Source organism: Antedon bifida, chromosome 5, assembly GCF_963402885.1.
Source record: "Antedon bifida chromosome 5, ecAntBifi1.1, whole genome shotgun sequence".
Lineage (NCBI taxonomy): Eukaryota > Metazoa > Echinodermata > Crinoidea > Comatulida > Antedonidae > Antedon > Antedon bifida.
This window is the reverse complement of record NC_136230.1, coordinates 22691244-22710795: the sequence shown is the minus strand read 5'-3', so window position 1 is coordinate 22710795 and position 19552 is coordinate 22691244. Positions and strand designations below refer to the sequence as shown.

The window sequence follows — 19552 nt, the reverse complement described above, 5'->3', positions numbered from 1 at the left end:
TTTTTGAACACCATACAACAACACTTCTTTAAATTAACAGAAATTTTGTTTGCAGAAAAGTATGTTAACATTTTGGGTAGATTTTCCGTTGGGTAGCACACAGTGGTAAACTTCTCACAGATTTTAATCGTATCCTATTCGTTATCACTGGTACAGATTTTAATCGTATCCTATTCGTTATCACTGGTACAATCGCTAGTACAACTAAACGGGTATAGTATAGTGCACAGTGGTAAACTTCTCACTGATTTTATTCATAATGTAAAGTATGTGCATATTGAGGGCGTTAGAACATAACGAGAACATTGATTTAAGGAATCCGCAACAGAAAAAGTATTTACAGACTATAAAACGGTGGTAAAATATCCGGTAATGTCAAGTAGGCCTACGTTAATTTAACTCAATTTATTTTCACTTAAATTGATGTCACCAACATTTCAATAGGGGTTCTTTAAAAGACAAAGCTGTATGGAAATTAAATAGGGACATGCAGCAGTGTTTTAAGATTTTGTATTCCATGTTTATAGCAAACTCTCTTAAATTCCTAACTATACTGATCGTTTGGCTATGCAACTTTATAAATATCTAATAGTAAAAGGAATGTTATGGGTTATGTACTCGTCAAATTTCGGGGTGTGTTCAGGAAGTCACCTCATTATAAACTATGGTTTCTGCATTTGCGATGAGTCGGTTGAATAAAACTATGCATCTAAACCGTCAAAATAAAACCATCTTAAGCCCGGAATATCAGATTTGTCATTACCAGATGTATTCTTTCTGGTCATGTCTTATTATTTCAAGAAATTATCAAATTTACAATTTTGTTAAACTATTTTTTTAGAAAGTTAATATATAATTTACATTTTTATTTACATTTTTTTTTATCAACACACAGAAAACTATCAAACATAACGCACAGTAATAATGTAATGTAATTAAATTCTAAACAAATAGAAATCGAAAATATGTTATTATACAACGTCTTGCTGAAAATCCAAATATATTTGAAAACCGGAATAAAATCGATAAATTTAATATAACGTAATATTATCGATCATTTTGTTTATATTTTTCATTATTTATTAATTTTTTTCTAGATATAATTTTAAATTTTTACGCACTTGATAACCACAATGTTTACAGTAAGTTTCAATAGTTGACGGTTGGTGTTTCTATAGACTTTTTTTTTTCAATACAGACCACAGAATACCGCCTACTCGTAAAGTTCAGTTCTACACATACACCATGTACTAGATTGTAGATTCGTATGACGAATAACATGTATTGAAATTATCGGAGTTATTTCGTAAATTGTTTACTATGTTGTGAGTAAGAAGTGGAGTTTGTTCATCAGGTGTCTCTGTTAGTCTTTCAATGCTATACCGATATCCATAAAATATGTAGAGTAGTAATCCTGCAAAAAAAATAGGGATTAAAAATAAAAACTATTAAATTATGCAAAAAAAAAAAATCACAATCTAACTGAACATGATTTATATACCCGGTTACGAACGGGTGTATGATTAAAATGTATATGATTAAAATTCGTCACGGTGTTAACGAACGATCTTTATGTCATCATCATTTTCTTACATTGGGGTCGATCATCGATCGGTTTATTAGTCAGTTATTCGAAAACGGGTGTATTACTAACCTACACTGTTCCAGCAGAAAAAACAAATCCAAGTTATCGGCTTCATAAGAAGAATAAAGATTATGTTGATGATGACGGCAAGTAGAGGAATATATGGTGTCATTGGAACCTGAATGAAAGAAAGAAATTATTGTAATCAATTACTATGCAACTAATTTGGATCACACGTCAAAAAATGAATAATAAATATCAGAAAAGAACAATAAAAACTCAGAAATATATGGAGTCATTGGAACCTGAATCAAATTAAGAAATCTTTGTAATCAATTATGTAACTTCTATAATTTGGATCACACATAAAAAATTGAATTAATAACTTAATGAAAAAAATGAATAATAAATAAATAAAAAATCAGCAACAAAACACATAAAAGAAAGAACGAAACAAAAACGAAAAAGAAAAAAAACTGTATAGTTATACATTAGTACTTTGGAAAAAGCCAAAGCAGGAGCGAAAAGAATACCTTATATCCAGTTGGTATATTCAATTCTTTACACTGTGCCAGAACGAGAAGCAGAATTGCAGTAGCAAAGCACATGAAACACATCAACATGATGACACATAAATTAGGTTGTATCCACAGGAAATTATGAAAATGTACAAGTACAACGAAAATTGCTATCAATAACAAAACAATCAGCGTAACACACCACGTTGCGATCAATTCGACGGAGTAACTTTCCAGCAGTGTGTCTATGTAATATTTGGTTAGATTTATTTTAAATTTTTGTTTACCATTTAATTTGGTTTTGTTACTACTCGTAAACAATAGCGCATATTCGTTATTGTTTCCGTATTGAGTAGGAGAAGGGCTATTGAAACCATTAACATTTGGATCGCGGTATCTTATGATTATAACTCCAATTGATGTTATTAAATAAGCACTCAGAGCGCTAAGAACAGAAAATTCTACCAGCTTTACGACGTCAAATAGCATGGCCATAATGGAGCAAATCAAACCAAGAGAAATGGTGGATCGTGCAGGGACCAACGTGCGCTTATCAATTAGCGCAAGTGACTTGAAAATCAATCCGTCTGCCGCCATGTTTTGAATGATACGTGCAACAGCGGATAGCGTAACAATGATTCCGGCAACTGTCGTCATAACACCTACTACAATCACTATACTCATCCATGTATTGCTGTGTGACGTAAACACAGATGTTAGCATACTGTTCTGGTCTATTTCCTGGAAGGGTTGCACCAACGATATCACTAAAATAACAATTATATTTATCACTCCTGTGGCACCGATTCCCACATTAGTAGCAATAGGGATGCTATTTGCTGGATTAATAATTTCTTCGCTGTATGATGTAATATCATCGAATCCTGTAAATACCCAGAAACAGCTGGTAACTCCAAATATTACTCCTCTTGCTCCTTGTGGAAAAAATCCTCCATTATCCGCCCATACCGAAACATTTGCATAATAAACACCTGTACTTAATATAGTCAAAATAACAAAAACGTTTATAACTACAAAAGCAGTACTAACACGATAAGACAGTTCGGTACCAAGAGCTAAAACTATGCAAACTACAATCACAATAAAACTGGCTACAAAATCCGGATAATTCACCAACACCGGATGATCCCAAGCATTGCCGTTTAAAATATACTCGATGGTAAAATTCTGTATTGCTGAATCGGACAGGTAGTTAATGAAGTTACTCTGGGCTTTTGCTATAGCTGCACACGTGATCAATTTCTCAAAACAAGCATTCCAACCAGTAAAAAATGCACACAATTCTCCAAAAGCAACGTAACTGTAGTAATATACAGATCCCGCCTTAGGAAATCTTACAGCAAATTCAGATATACACATCGATATAATGAAAACTGAGATACCAGCGAATAAGTACGAAAAGACGGCTGAAGGCCCGGTGGCACGGGTGACTTCTGCCGTTACTATATACAAACTACAGCCAAGGATATTTGCAATTGCTAAAATTGTGAGAGTCCAGGTTCCTATACAACGCTTCATTTCAGATTTCAAGCAATCCAGGTGAATACATTTCTTTCGTCGAATATTGCGCAAAATATTGCTTATTTTTCCCATTTTTGTAAAAATATATTTAAAGGTAGCGACGTGATACGATGTAGTTTCTGCGAGTGGGTTTGGTGCTATGCATACCGCACCACCTCTTATGCAAATGAAGGGCGGAGTGCTATGCGACGGTTGAGGGCGCAAAGTAAAAAACGTAATATGATCTGCATCGTCAGTCGTGTCATTTTACTCGTCGAAATACCGGGTTTCTACGACGACAGGCTGTTGGAACAAAAATAAATTTCTAATCAACTTTAAAATATCATAATATGTAATTTATTTTTTTTATTATGTAGGTAAATTGCCAAAGATAACCATAAGCGAATTCATCATTATAGCTGGCAATCTTGTTCACAAGACAAGTCTTATTGGAATTGATTGTAATTTGTCATGATGAGAAAAAATCTTGATATAATGGCAGGAATTTAATCGATGTAATTTTTATCCTCACAAATTACTGGCGTAAACGGCGTTCCAAACTCCAGAACCATATATAGAGAGAGTTACGACTTCGAATGGATTAGAAGCCATGTTTGTGTCCAACTATTCCTATGTACCGTATGGAGTTGAGTCTTTTGTTTTGAAAATGTATAACGTTCAAAAGTCTTTAATTATCGAATTTAATATCAAAACAATCAATTTGATTAAAGGTTTTTGTTAAAATAATAAAAAAATTATAAAGTTACTGCGAACATGATTAAAAACAACAAAAATAGCAATTTCGGAACGGCTCTGGTTGTGCGCTCCATGCACGCTCTACGCGTGCGCGTTTAGTTTGTACAGCGATTCTCTATAGTAATGCATTGTTTTTACATTTTGTTGTTTAAAAATCATGTTCGCAGTAACTTTATGATTTCGTTATTATCTTAACAAAAACCTTTAAACAAATTGATTGTTTTGATATTAAATTCGATATTTAAAGCCTTGTGAATGTTATACATTTTTTAAGCAAATGACTCGACTCCATACGCTACATAGGCATAGTTGGACACAAACATGGCCGGTGTGCACACCACGTGACTTTCTAAAATCCGTGAACGCAATGCCGTAACTCTCTCTATATATGGCTCTGCCAAACTCCAGAGCCATATATAGAGAGAGTTACGGCATTGCGTTCACGGATTTTAGAAAGTCACGTGGTGTGCACACCGGCCATGTTTGTGTCCAACTATGCCTATGTAACGTATGGAGTCGAGTCATTTGCTTTAAAAATGTATAACATTCACAAGGCTTTAAATATCGAATTTAATATCAAAACAATCAATTTGTTTAAAGGCTTTTGTCAAGATAATAACGAAATCATAAAGTAACTGCGAACATGATTTTAAACAAGAAAATGTAAAAACAATGCATTACTATAGAGAATCGCTGTACAAACTAAACGCGCACGCGTAGAGCGTGCATGGAGCGCACAACCAGAGCCGTTCCGAAATTGCTATTTTTGTTGTTTAAAACCATGTTCGCAGTAACTTTATAATTTTTTTATTATTTTAACAAAAACATTTAAACAAATTGATTGTTTTGATATTAAATTCGATAATTATAGCCTTTTGAACGTTATACATTTTCAAAATAAAAGACTCAACTCCATACGCTACATAGGAATAGTTGGACACAAACATGGCTTCTAATCCATTCGAAGTCGTAACTCTCTCAATATATGGCTCTGCCAAACTCCATAGAACAGCGCCACCAATATTATTTGGAATTTCCCATTCTGATAATAGAATGTAACTAACAGAAAAGAAATCCAAATTGCTATAATAGCTCATAGGTACTGTATAAGTTAAAATAAATTAAGAACTAATCTAGTTTCTCACTTGAGCTGGTAAGTAAGATTTAATATAATCATCATAACATAAATGATAAAGAAGCCTTGCTATGCTAGCTAGCTAGCTAGTAGGCTAGCTAGGCCTAGAATCTAGGCCTAATGTATAGGGCTAGCTAGGCCCTGCCCCTGTCTGTGTTTGTGTAGAGTAGGCCTTACCTAGCTAGGCCTAGTTAGGTCATGGCCTAACACCGAGGTCTACTCAGTTTTTCAGAACTAGAGATAGATGCCATGTGTAGCGTCTGGCCAGATGAAAGGGGCTACCTGTACATTTATAGATGTTATGCCGCTGCCCTATAATTAAAAGATGAAGGTTTTAGTTAGCAAAATGACCTGGCTGGGGTGGATTGCTATAAAACAGTCTTAACTGATGGATTAAAGCCGGCTTTATCAGATAGACTGTCTTACTAAAGCCACGTACCCCTGTTAGACCATTGCTATAAAACAGTCTTAGATAAGACCCCGTAAAGTAACAAATTGAGGGCGTACTTTGCGCATAGAATACCAAATAAGGTAATTTTCGTCACCCTTGTTCAATTCACAATTATAACAGTACTGTATGTACATTTCTACGCGAGAAAATTCATTCTAGGCCTATATAAGAATAAAATCACCGTTATTATTTTATTTAACACTTAAAACTTGTTCAATTGGTTTTCTTTGACGATAAATAATACGTAAAAGCAACAAAAAGAGAGGTTTTTAAGACTGTTTTAAGACTCCTTCGAGTAGGCTTTAATTTTAAAGACTGTTTGCAGGTTAGACCGCGGTATAGCAATGGTCTATTAATATTTAAGACTACTTGCTACGAATTATAGACGGCTAAGCGCTAAGACCGTTTATAGACCGCTATAGCAATGCGCCCCTGGTACAATAAGGTTTATCGCAAATAGCGTGCATGACGCATGATGGGAAGGGTTTGGGAGCAAACATCACGACGCGTACGTACATGATTTGTTGTTTGTATACATACGCGTTGTGACGTTTGCTCCCAAACCCTTCCCATCATGCATTGTGTAATGACGTTTCTCGAAGCTGTTTGCAAAACCTTATTACTTTGGCTACATGCAGTGTATGTTGAAGGCATGGTTTCATTCATTCATTCATAATGGTATATTAAAATCATCTTCACAGAAAAACTGAATTGTGACAATTTTTTACATTATTAAAAGGTACTTAAAATATTTAAAATGTTTTAAAAAGATAGCATAAAATAACATCAAAATTTGAGAACCACACAATACATCATATAAAAACATTAAAATAAACGAGCACAACATCAAAACAAGTAAAAATCTAAATGACTGGCCAAGTGAATTGAAAAAATTACCTAACATATTACCGTATATTTTATTCTTATTACTTCAAACATATATTATACAGAGGAATAAAATTATTTTCAATACAGTAGTAAAATCAGTGGAAGTTCCACTGCCTAATCATGTATGGAATGGAATGGTGAAGGGATTTCAATGTACTGGTACATGTCTTGATGTTGCACATAATTCTGTGTTATGTTCCTGTGCTTGGAGGATGACTGTTAGTTGATGAAGGATTTTCTGGTGGTGAGAGGATGCATTACCCATACGGGGAATGCATCTCTCACCTACTGATTTTGATGTTGAAAGTGAATGTTGGGATATATATAGTGTCTGTACTCACATTGGTCATGTATGTGGTATCGTTGTTTAGTCTAATAAGTGCATCTATCTGTCTGACGGCTTACTTTTATCAACTATGAACTTGTCTTGATGAAAAACATAAATAACAAAACTCGTCTTAAATATTAACAAGGCCAACAGCCATAAGTCGCGTGCTCTCATAAAAAAATGAACTTTCAAAAAGTAATGTACTTTAAAACTTGTCTATACATCAAAACAGTTCATAAAGTACAGAAAAGCGATAAAACGCATAGTGATACCGGACCGACAGACAGACCGACCGACCGACCGACATAGTGAACTATTGAGTCGCGTCCACGCGACTAAAAACCTAACCATCTAAATAATCTCTCCCAAACTGCTTTTGGGCCGCCAGTCATTTCGGCCACCAGTTATGGAACAGCAAAATTCATGCAATGCCACATGTATCATGCGTTGATGACCAAAGAGTCTTTTTAACACGACATTATTATTTTGGTAGTGATGACGTTTTTTAATACTAATTTGTAATATTGATAATAAAATAAACGATTTTTCCTTTGTGTACTAAAATATCAAAACTGTATGATATGAGTTTATATTTCAGGGAATATAAGTAAAATTATAAATATTTTGGCACACGTGGCTGTCATGCCGTTCCATAACGAGTGGCCGAAATTGCTGGCGGCTGAAATCAACCATCAACTGCCCTCGTCTGCTAGCATTGTATAAATGCCAATGCAATTAGTTCTAAATACTGTTTTTCCACTAGGCGATTTTGTTTGCACCAATCCAACGTTTCGCAGAGAAAAAAATCGCACTACCCTTTCAACATTTTTATTTTCACGTTCATCGCATGTCTGCTGAGCTTTTTGATTTACATGAGTGTTCATGAATGTATCATACAGTAGCTCATTTCATGATCTTTGATTGGTTGTGCAATTTTTTTCTTTGCAAAAAGTAGAAACGATTTGAACACAAGGAACTAAAATTCGCAGAGAGGGATTGGATGACGAAAACTATGTACGAATATGCATGTGTGTACAAGCTGATGCTTTTGATTCGTACGTACAAATTTGCCTAGTGGAAAATAGGCTTAACGCTTGTAGGTTTAGTTCAGAAACAAAAATAATGAACATACCCTAAAGAACCTACAGTAGCAATAGTATTGTCAACATTGAATGCCAGCTGTTTCTGAAGTCAAGGTCCACCGATAATAATTTGTTTAAATTAATCAATTGAAACACATAATTCTTTGTTTCAACAAAAAATAACCAATCTATACACCTTTTAGCTGTAACACATAATAGTGATCATTAGTTGAACATTTTAAATCGTCTTTTGATCTTGTATTATTATCACAGATTGATTATTGTATATTAGATTTAAGATAATTTTGTAGAGGAGCATAACATTTGGTGCGCATGATATGTGCTGATATAATTGCCTTGTCCAAATATCAATTTGTTAATTGCTGTTTATAGCATTTACCATAAAACCTCGATTTTTAGACTCTTGTGTAAGGCTTCTTTTTGAGATTGGCTTCTTTGCATGATGGGCTTCTTTTCAAGATAACTTTTGCGAAGTGAAGAGGGGATTCTTTTCGAAAGTTTGGCACGGACGTGAGCGAAGTCAGGGTCCAGGGAACAAAGGTCTCTGAAAAATGTGCATCTATAGCGCTCTAAGAACAACAATTAGATGGATTTTAGATTGTAATAATAATATAAAAATACTTATTACAGTGCTCTTTACCAAAGTCTTACTCATTATTTGAAGGTTAAATATGAAAAACTGTTAGTGATGAATGACTTAATTAAACTATGAAAATAGTTTGAATTTTTCAACAAATTCGCCAAATGCAAAATCAGCTGAGGCAGGTTTCTCTTGAATAGAGGTTTGCCGTAGTAGTGGTAAAACATATTTTACCCTCATTTTTTTCTTGAGAAAGTGTTCCCTAATATGGATGTCTCCTGAATTGGGTTGTACCGAAAAAAGGGATACTATTATCTAATAAAGAAGAATTTATTTAATGCTATTTTTATTTAGACTTGAAAAGCCATGATGCAAACAAGTTTGCAGCAACGTCTCAACAATTCGGAGTACAAGAATTGGATGAAATCTGGTCAAGCACTTAATCTATTAAATGAAAGTTTAAAACCATTCTCAGAACAAAAGATAACACAATTTCATGACCAGTTAAAAGCAGATAAGATGCATCTTGGACAATGCAAATCATGTAAACCAAAAAAAGAACCACCTGATAATTGTAAAATATGCAATGCATGGAAAACTGATATATTTGAGAAACACAGTAATAGAAAAATGACATATTGGTCAAACGTCGACCCAAAGGACTGGCCAATAAACAAGTGGGAAGTTGCGAAGACGTACATGCCACGTGGACAAAAGCCAGGAGCTAAATACGAACCAGATATAAGCGCTATCTTAAATCTCATGCATACATGTAAAATATTTCAACCTGATGTTGCAAAGAATCGAATTGAAAAGGTAAGTTACTGTAGATTATTGATTAAATTGAATTTATTTTCTCCCTTTTGAATTTTCTAATTTCCATTTCCTTTTTATTTTTGCTATTGGAAATGTGTTTAAGTGTTGTTATCACCAAGAATAATTTTTTTTCAGTTAGCATATTTTGCTGCACTTTTTATATTTTCTTTGTGAGTTCGGAAAAACCACTGCCACCATGTAACAATAGTCGTGTCGAGGGCCAAGACAATAACGATGGCACAAAATTATTCAATGTACAAAATATAATATTTATTCGATCAAAAGTAAGATGATAAAACAATGTGAAAATGTAGTGATTCTGACTGATGTTTATAGTCTCAAGAATCAATAACCGAACTAACTAACTTAACTACAAAACATATATTTATATTAAGGGGACAGGAAGGATGACTAATTAAATGGTACCACATTCTGATTGACTTTCCTTGGAAGACCCACCTCAGGAATGTAGTGTTCCAAGTTAAGTAGGCGTCAAGGAGAGTAAGGGTTGAATAGCCTGTGTCACTAATAGGGTTTGGTCCCACCATGTTACAGTGTTATCACCAAGAATAATTATTTTTCAGTTAGCATATTTTGCTGCACTTTGTTTATTTTCCAGGAGTTGTGGACACTGGCAATCTACGACAGGAAGCTGAGCTCAATTAGGTCAATGTTTTATGTTTGGTTGCGACATGATCAGTTCCACGCCCTAAACAGAAACCGGAGAATAATGTACCGTACTGTAACCGCAAATAGTATTTGTCGCATCCAGACATAAGATCAAAGGACTGTTATAAGCTCCTATCATGGCAAGGCGAGCTCAGCTTCCTGTTGTTAGATTGCTTTCGTTCTTCAGTAATGGTTTAATTTTGTTGACCCAGCATAAGTTTTATAGTAAAGAAATGAAATTATTACTACAGTTATTTCACGTACTAGAATAGTGTTACTTAATTCTTATTACAAATGCTGTTTTAGATAATTATAAAGTATAGTAAACTTTACCGATTTTACTATTTTTAAATGATCAAATATGTAGAAAGCTTTCCAGAAAGTAGATGATCAGAATATTCAACCGAAACCATCCCATGGTTGAAGTAGAGGTGAGAAATAGTGCATACCTCCTAATGTTGAGGAACATTAAACCCTTCAAAGAATGAATAAATTGTGATTGGTTCCCTATTCACTCTAAATGCACTGTATTTTACTCTACTTTTATAATTTATATTGGAGATGTTAATATTTAAACTATACCATAATAATATGTTCTACCTTTTGAATTTTCTAATTGCCATTTCCTTCTATTTTGTAAACTTGAGCGAGTGAGTGGTGGGAGCGAGTGAGTGGTGGCCGAGCAGTTAAGACAGTGGAACCATAATTACGTTGCCATAACATCGGCAAGGGTTCGAGGCTCACTCGCTCCATGGTTCTGGTGGTAGAACGAGTCTTCTCGGATAAGGACTATAAACCGTAGGTCCAGTGTACACATAGCTCATGTGCACTTTAAAGAACCTAGTACATCTTTCAAGACGAGTAGGGGTTACCCCTGTGTACTAGTCCACACAAACACAGCCACTGTCACACACAGCCACTGTGCAATTGGGACTGGACCGTTTTAGAGGTGTTTACCACCTGTTGGTCCAGATCCTTCACTAACAGAGTTAGTGAGAAGTTGAATAAATAAAAATAAAATAATAAAATAACTTTAACCATTTAGAAAATTGTGTATTTTGTTGTATCATTTTTAATCAATCAATTTCAATTAGTTACCGTACTATTTTTAAATGATCAAATATGTAGAAAACTTTCTAGAAAGTAGATGATCAGAATATTCAACAGAAACCATCCCATGGTTGAAGTAGAGGTGAGAAATGGTGCACACCTCTTAATGTTGAGGAACATTAAACCCTTTAAATTAAATTGTGATTGGTTCCCTATTCACTCTAAATGCACTCTATTCTACTTTACTTTATAATTTATATTGGAGATGTTAATATTTAAACTATACCATAATAACAATAACAACTATTAAGATCGCACAACATCCACTTGTCTTAGAACTACTGTAGACCTCTCAACTCTCCCGATAATCGTGAAGACTCCCGATATTTTGTAAATATCTTCCGCTCAATTTCTTTGGGGATAGAAATAAAAATATCCCAATAATTTATTACAATTTATAATTTCTACTACTGTACCTCTAGACTTCATATGAGATAGGAAATTAGAAACTTATACCAATCGGTTGATAATAAAGATGTTTATAATACATGCATTGATAATAATAAAATATTGAGTTGTTTCTGCATTTTCTGGCTTTTAGCATTCTATGACATCCAACATGTTTACTTTTATAGGTGCCAATATCTTTCCATTTTTAAAGCAACCTCATGGTTTGATGTAATTTTTTGAAAACACCCTCTATAGTTTGGAAATGCTTATAAAAACTCCCAATATTTCATTTTTTCGAGTTGGGAGGTCTGCAGAACTACTGTAATATAGATATTGGTGAGTTGTAACTTACTAACCTAACAAACATTTTATTACAAAACAACTAATATTTATCTTATTGATTCATTCCTCTTGTCGAGGCTACCTGTGCTAAAAAAGGCAAGCATAAGATAACAAGAAATTGTGTTTGTAGATTACTATTTTGGATAATTACAGGAACACCTAACCCAATTGCTGTTCTATTTTCTTTTTTTTTTGGAGGGGGTGGGGTGTGGGATTGAAAATATTATAATTTAATATAAAATCCTAAAGAAATTGAAAAGATAGAGGACATTTTTAGGAGGATGTTTTATAAATCTTCTTTTATTGTTTTGTGACATTTGTTGAATTGTACTCATCTGTGTTTTTTTTATACTGTACTGGATAACGTGTGTATGTATTTTTTATTTTTATTTAAAAAATTTATGTTTTCCATTTATTACTGTAGGTCATTTCTGTAAGAAACTCTATAATGCATTCAACTGACATGAAAGTATCGGATGACAAATTGAAGGAGTATTTAGACACAATTCTGAAAATGTTTGCTGGATTAGTAAATTTACCAAATGCCAGCAAACAAGTTAGTCGTAATATGCAGAATGTTACAGAGGTACTCTATCAAAATACTAGTCAAATATCAAATGAAAATGACTATTATCAATCAATTAATGATCAAATGAAGATTGCTTTCAAATTATTTGTGAGGAAATATTAAATATTTCAGTTTTTAATTCTCTGGCACCTTTATATACACTTAGATATACACTTATAGAAATGACGGTACGTAACTCAGAGATATTAAAATCTATAATATATAATATAAAAATACATAAAAATTAAATGAATGGGAAAAAAAGAAAACAGTATTATATAATAAATAATAATAATACAAGTAACATTGTTTATTTTACTTTTCAGTTAGATACGTTTGAGTTTAAAGTATGCTCAGAAGCAGTTGATTCAGCTGAAAGTAAAGGGTAAATATACAAAAACAAAATTTAAGGCTGTGACACACTAGGACGATAACGAGTGACGATAAATGGATGAACATACATTTTTCTTACATAAACCAAAAGAAATTTGAAACTATAGGATAACCATTTATGATAATAACCTAGTGTGACATAGGCATTTAATCCTCCCACCATGCATCACTGATACTACAGGAGTAGTTTGTCAAACTGCTTTCCCCTGGTACCAGTACTCCATAGGATTTTTTTATGCACACATACATTCAGTCCAGTAAAAGAGCCGAAAAATAATGGTTGATTTTTCAACTTTATTACTTTTTATTTATAGTGCAACCTCAAGTGAATTTGAACAACTTGAGATAGATCTTATTTCTCAACGTTTCAAAGCATTGGAACAAAAATTTGATAGTATAGAAGATCAATTATCCACTCAGGTGAGATTGCCTCAATATAATCCAGATTCAAATACATCCAACTGATCTGTAGTTAAAACATAAAACAAAGACATTTATAGAGCTATAATAAACTCTATAATTTATTCAGAATGAGAAAGAAGACCTGAAGAAAAGCCTTCAGGAGTTTTTCAACCAGAACCCTGATTTGAAAGATATATTTAACAATGAGCTTGCTGAGATCTTTGAGAATCGACTGCAAGGTGTCGAAGGTCAAGTTAGTGAATTAGACAGCAGACTGCAAAATCTTGAAAAGAAATCATCTAAAGGCCAAGGTATTATACAGGGTATCATATCCTATATTGGATTTATATTTTATATACTGTATTTTAAATTTTACTCTTTTGGTACTCTGAAATTCTAAGTCTCCATTCCAGTTTTTTGTTCAGTTTCCAGTTCTCCTGTTGTCCTGTTTTTCTTTTTAAGTTTATGGGCTGTCTCTCTAAATACTTTGCTTCTTTAGGTGTGTGGTATGAGAGCTTTAGTCAAAAAGTGTGAGCCTGATAATTCAAGATGCGTGACACTTGACGTGTTTGATTGGTACATTAAGATGTTTTTTTTTTGTCTCCACTGTAGATTTCGACTACATTAGCTTTTTTCAAACAAATATATAGAATAATATGCTATTTATAAAATTTAGAATTATTATTATGTTAAAAATTATTGGAATATTGCATAACATTTCTTGTAATCTTTTAGGAAACACTGGTCAGCAAAAAATGTACAAGAACTTTCTGCAGGATTATTGTATAAAGAATAAATTACCTCCACCAGTTTATGAAGAAAATGTTTATGATAAAGGTTAGTGACATTTTAAGACTGTATGATGCATTTCTAGCTTCCCTTTTATCATGAATTAAACAAGTGAGCAGTAACATATATTATTAAAAGGCTGTAGGTAGGTTATAATTTCATTTCAGCAAAGTTTTCCACTTAGACGCAATATTTGTTGATGTGTGCATGCAATGCAAGTAATTAACCAATCATAATCAAAAGTTTTGATGATAGGTGTGTCCTGTCCTGTCACCCGGCTTCACGCACCTGAAGTGCAAAATCTATATAGTACATTTGATATTTGTCTGAAACATTTTTGGAGAAGTATTAATTTTACTTTTTTGTTGAAATTCCTAATTGTAAATATCGTCTTTCAGGGGGGCATGGTTGTGTTTTGAAAGTGAATGAAAAAACATTTGAAACGGATAAACCATCTCAGAAAAAAGTAGATGCACAACAGGAGGTAGCTAAGAAAGCATTGCGGTATTTTAGATGGCTTAGTAAGTTACACATTTCAGAGGAGAACATAAAGTGCTATTTAGATCAGGGTTCATACGGGTCATGGAAAATCTAGAATTTTTACTGTGAGTAATTTCCAGGCCTGTACTGTCATGAAAAATTTGAATTTCAATAAAAATCATGGAAAGAAACTTATATTATATATTTAGGCACAATTTTTGCTTTATTAACTAGTCATGATCATGATGAAGTGTAATTTTGGTTAGAAGGTCATGGAAATTAACTCTTGATAAAGTGTATGCTGCTAGGATTTATAAAAGTGCTGGTGCATATCAATTTTATTCAAATTGCTGCTTTTTCACTGTACGGTATTGAGGTTGAAAAAATATATTGTCCCCCTAATTGATCTTTAACATCTTTTTGTGTAATGGTGATTTTGATTGCCAAGTATTGATTGGTTTCCTTACTTTAGAATTACCTGATACTAGTTCGACATCATCACCTCACCAACCAGGCAAAAAAGAAACCACTAAAAAAGAAGAGTCTACAACAGCTAAAACAAATGATTCTGAAAGGGACACATTCCTTAAAGGTAAAGTTAGTGTTTTATTGATTTAATTATCTAAAATAAAAAACATACTAAAATAAATATATAAAAACATAATTCTTTTAACTTGTACGGTGAAGGTTCATCCAGTCATACTGGTTATACATTAGGTCTCAATTTAGCTCATTTTTGACAGTCAAAAAAAGGCCATTTTTGGTTATCCACACACGCGGATAACCCCTTGTTATTGTCTCCATCTTTTTTTTCTTCTATCTTCTTCTTCTTTCTTTCTCAGAATTGTGTGTCACATGTATCTCTAATTCTTATCAACAAGTGCAGGAAACTTTGTTTTATGACTTTAGAGTCGCGCAGCGTAAGTTACGCACAATTTTATGAATTTCGCGTATTTAACATAGATCGAAAACCATATAACAATTCAAATTTAAACAAAAGTTTAATTTATATCATGCGCTAATTTTCTGTGGAAAAAATGGCATGTTTTACAAAACGTTTTAAAATTTATATGCGAAAAATCAATTTCTAATCAACTTTCTACGCGTTTCATGTAATTTTAAGCATGTAACAATTTCAATGCGAGCGCAAATTTTTAGCACGTAGCGCTAAAAGCATCTTTTTTCGCGTAAATTATGTTTTTCCAGCCTTTTTCTAGTACTTTTACCAACTTTTAAACAATTTTGACTTAAAATCACTTTATATGAGCACTTCGAATTAGACAATTCGCGCACGTTAAAGATGAAAAATTAAAAAAATTCCTGAAAATTATGCCTTAGATTCAGTCATAGATTCTAAACTACATGGTGAAGTTTATTTTAATTACATATGCTGGAATTAGATGAGTTGTAGATATCGAATCATGCATCAATATGGCTAACCGGACGTTGTGATGTCATCGTATGGCCACTCGAATATATACTCGATTTTTGTCTCTTTCGTCATAGCTTATCACATTAGAGCGCATCTCCACTTATCTGTATTCCATTTTCCCCCATTTTTTTATATTGTCTAGGTCAATCAATTATCTTTCGAATGATTTACCATTTTTAAAATTGTGATGACGTCATCATGTTCAAAAGCGTGAATAACTTGGGTCACTTATTTTCATCATTCCATTAAATTTAAATATGTTATAGCTCCCCAGAATGAAAAGTGATACTCATGATTAAAACAAATTTTGCTCATCGGCTGTTGTGACATCATCATATGGCCAGTTGAGTTATAAAAGTCGTATTTTCATATTATGCGTCATAGTTCATGGCATTTAAAGGAGTGCGTATCCATATTCTACGTATCCAAATTTGTTCAAAACGTTAATTTGTTGTTGCTCAGATAATTCCTTTCCAAAATTGCTAACTACGTGTTTCATTTTGATGAAGTCATCATAGTAAAAATTGGAATAAAAGGCGGGTCCCGTTATTTTCATCTATTCTGCACTGTATGCAGTATGTATACAGTATATAGTGTATACTGTAGACACAGAATAACGTGACCTACTTTATTAAGTCTATACAGTATATTTCAATCTGTTATAGCTCCTCAGAATGAAAAGTGACCTGCATGATTAAAACTTATTATGGAAGCTGTTGAATTGTATGAATTCCTATAAAAATGTTGTCCATCTGATGTCATGACGTCATCATTTGCTACACGGTATATAACATATACAGATTATTCCGTAAATACTGTTATGCTTTATGACACCAATAGATGCAATTCAACACTGTAAACATATTTAATTCATGTCGTAGGATGGAATACTATAATAATATAATGTATGTGGTGCATGTTGCGTTTGTGCGGATAACCCCAACTCGTCAAAGTGACGAGTTCAAATCTAGTGTTTACTTTATTGTTGTGTATTTCTAATTTTCGTTTTAACAAAAAATTGAATAAATCAAATAAATTTAAAGAAAAGTCCCAATGATATCCAATTATAACTGCTGAAGATACCAGTATCATGTTTATTATATAAAAATCCTGAAATTTCCCGATTTTAATTGGCTAGCTCGCTATTTACATTTCATTTTGATTAAACAAGTTAGTTATAATGTATATTGTATTGTGTTTTCTTCCAGGGAAGTCCGCTGTGCAGTATCTCAAAGAATACTGTGAAAAAAACAGTAACTACAAGATTTTGCATTATACTGATAAAGAGGTAGCAACTGAAAGATTCTGTGCTACTGTTACCATACAGTTTGAAAATGGAGACCATGCTTTTCAAGGAGAAATTGGTAATTCTAAGAAGTCTGCCAGACAAAATGCTGCATGGAAAGCAATCCAGGAAATAGTAGTCCAAAAGGATTACCCTTCCAGTATAGAATCGACCCGCTCTGTGCCAGAAGCTTCTTTATCAGATAAAAAAGCTGTGACATCTGATTCTGTTGTGCCATCATCCAGTATAAAATCTCCTGCAGAATCCTTGCCTGCAAATATGGGATTAGAGAATTCCAGTATTAAATCTGCAAAACCTGTGACATCTGATGAATACTCTACATCAACTGTAGCAGCCTGTACAGAACCCATGATTGCAGATATAGTATTGGAGAATTCCAGTACTAAATCTGGGGCAAGTGGAGAACCAGGGCAATTTAGTACTACTAAACCAGATAATGTAGAAATGCAATCTAATGAAAAACTGGATTCTGAAACCACAAGAAATGTAGCAGTACCTGGAAAATTCAGTTCAGAAAGTTCCAATGAATTGTCATCTAGTGAAAAACCTGAAGAATTAAAAGCAGTTCCATCAAGTACAGAACCTGTGACAGCAAAAGCAGATGCCCCAGCAAATCAAGGTACAATCCATTTTTTTCCATTTCTTATTTTATTCAAAAAAATTAAGAAAAAAAATAAAATATCAGAAATCTTGAGTTAAATTGTTGGAAATGTTGTTGAAAAAATATCTAGAGACCTCCCAACTCTCCCGATAATGGTAAGAAACTCTAGATATTTCATGTCATCTCCCGATCTCTCTGTAAAATATAATTTCTTCTCGATATTTTGGATAAAAAAATATCTGATAATGATAGTCTCCCGATATTTCGTGTCATTTCCCGCTAAAATACAATATTCTCAATATTTTCCACCTTTGCTATGACATTAACTCATGTTCCCACTCTTTTCTCATGACATACTGTAGTTTGGTTGCGGGAGGATAAAATTCAGGTGATTATAATTTCGCTTTCTAATCTTTTAATTTAGAAATCACAATCCTAAAGGAGGTTGATAACATTTACAAGAACAAACTACAAGAACATTTACAGAAGCAAGGCGAAACAAGTATTAAACCAGACTACTCAAAGACGGAAGAAACAAAGCACAATTCTACAAAATGTTTCAAAGGAGTTGTAGAATTCAACTATAGATTTCAGTTCCCCAGCAACGAAGCTTCTAGCACTAAAAAGAAAGCAGTGATGCTGGCAGCGAAAGAAGTTTTATCTCAATTGGATATTACAGATTATTCAGAATCAAACACAAAGGGACGATTACTGGAGGTGTTTCCGCAAGAAGCTGTTATGTTTGTTGTTGAAGAAAATGACGCGACAAAGACATTTTCTTGCATAGTGATGATTCTAAACTTGCCTTTGAAAGTTGAAACAAGTAAATTAGCAGCAAAAAAAAAGCATGCTGAGCAGCAGGCTGCTAAAGAGGCATTCAAAAAAATTCAGGATAAGACACTATTCAATTGTAAATATTTCAATTTCAAAAAGTGAATTGCCATAATTATGCTTCAGGTTATTTAGAGAGGCAACACTTGCAGCTGAACCTGTAGGCCAGTTCAATATAATACATTTCATTACATTTTATAGTGTAAATAGGTATAATTTGATTTAAATGTATATTTAATACATTTTATTAACATTCAAAATATAAAAAGCAGCGATTTTATTGTATAATATATGTATTTATATTATTATTCAAAACACAGTATAAGAAACTGTCAATTTTATGTATTACAATAACTTTTAGAGTAGAGTATTTTGCAAAATATTAATTGACAATATAAACCGTTGATTATTTTTAAAAAAAAATGTGTCCATCACAAATTAAGTGTTGTAGAATCGAGTACATATTAATATTCAAAATATAAGCAAACGTCATTGATGTTTTTAAATAACTTATAAAGTAAAAATGTTGTAATTTACCGATGATTTTAATATAACTAA

The 19552-nt window shown here is 33.0% G+C and overlaps 2 protein-coding genes across 4 annotated transcripts; one reads left to right on the top strand and one right to left on the bottom strand.

Moving 5' to 3' along the window:
- Nucleotides 1-745: 745 nt before the first annotated feature.
- Nucleotides 746-3801, bottom strand: LOC144842097 (cationic amino acid transporter 4-like). The gene is made up of 3 exons (XM_078698461.1): nucleotides 2119-3801; nucleotides 1655-1763; nucleotides 746-1414 (listed from the first exon to the last, which is right to left on the bottom strand). Exons 1-3 carry the CDS (start codon nucleotides 3715-3717, stop codon nucleotides 1251-1253), a joined length of 1872 nt encoding a protein of 623 aa, XP_078554587.1. The 5' UTR covers nucleotides 3718-3801; the 3' UTR covers nucleotides 746-1250.
- Nucleotides 3802-3873: 72 nt separating this feature from the next.
- Nucleotides 3874-19488, top strand: LOC144841936 (uncharacterized). 3 transcript variants are annotated; one of them, XM_078698238.1, is made up of 11 exons: nucleotides 3874-3976; nucleotides 9220-9681; nucleotides 12617-12778; nucleotides 13087-13145; nucleotides 13468-13573; nucleotides 13683-13866; nucleotides 14291-14392; nucleotides 14743-14865; nucleotides 15297-15416; nucleotides 17465-18181; nucleotides 18588-19488. In XM_078698238.1, the coding sequence occupies exons 2-11, from the start codon at nucleotides 9232-9234 to the stop codon at nucleotides 19097-19099; spliced, it is 2535 nt and encodes an 844-aa protein (XP_078554364.1). In that variant the 5' UTR covers nucleotides 3874-3976; nucleotides 9220-9231; the 3' UTR covers nucleotides 19100-19488. The 3 variants fall into 3 exon arrangements, with proteins under 3 accessions (XP_078554364.1, XP_078554363.1, XP_078554365.1); XM_078698237.1 differs by lacking the exon at nucleotides 3874-3976 and adding an exon at nucleotides 5408-5533; XM_078698239.1 differs by lacking the exon at nucleotides 3874-3976 and adding an exon at nucleotides 5439-5479.
- The last annotated feature ends 64 nt before the right edge of the window (nucleotides 19489-19552 follow it).

What these genes read in the sequence shown, in the direction of transcription:
- LOC144842097 (XM_078698461.1), bottom strand. Translation starts at nt 3,717, where the DNA reads ATGGGAAAAATAAGCAATATTTTGCGCAATATTCGACGAAAGAAATGT. An exon ending in ATATACCAACTGGATATAAG is followed by an intron (nt 1,764 to 2,118) that starts GTATTCTTTTCG and finishes TCTTTCATTCAG; the next exon opens with GTTCCAATGACACCATATAT. An exon ending in TTTCTGCTGGAACAGTGTAG is followed by an intron (nt 1,415 to 1,654) that starts GTTAGTAATACA and finishes TTTTTTTTGCAG; the next exon opens with GATTACTACTCTACATATTT.
- LOC144841936 (XM_078698238.1), top strand. Translation starts at nt 9,232, where the DNA reads ATGATGCAAACAAGTTTGCAGCAACGTCTCAACAATTCGGAGTACAAG. An exon ending in AAGATCAATTATCCACTCAG is followed by an intron (nt 13,574 to 13,682) that starts GTGAGATTGCCT and finishes TAATTTATTCAG; the next exon opens with AATGAGAAAGAAGACCTGAA. An exon ending in GCGGTATTTTAGATGGCTTA is followed by an intron (nt 14,866 to 15,296) that starts GTAAGTTACACA and finishes TCCTTACTTTAG; the next exon opens with AATTACCTGATACTAGTTCG.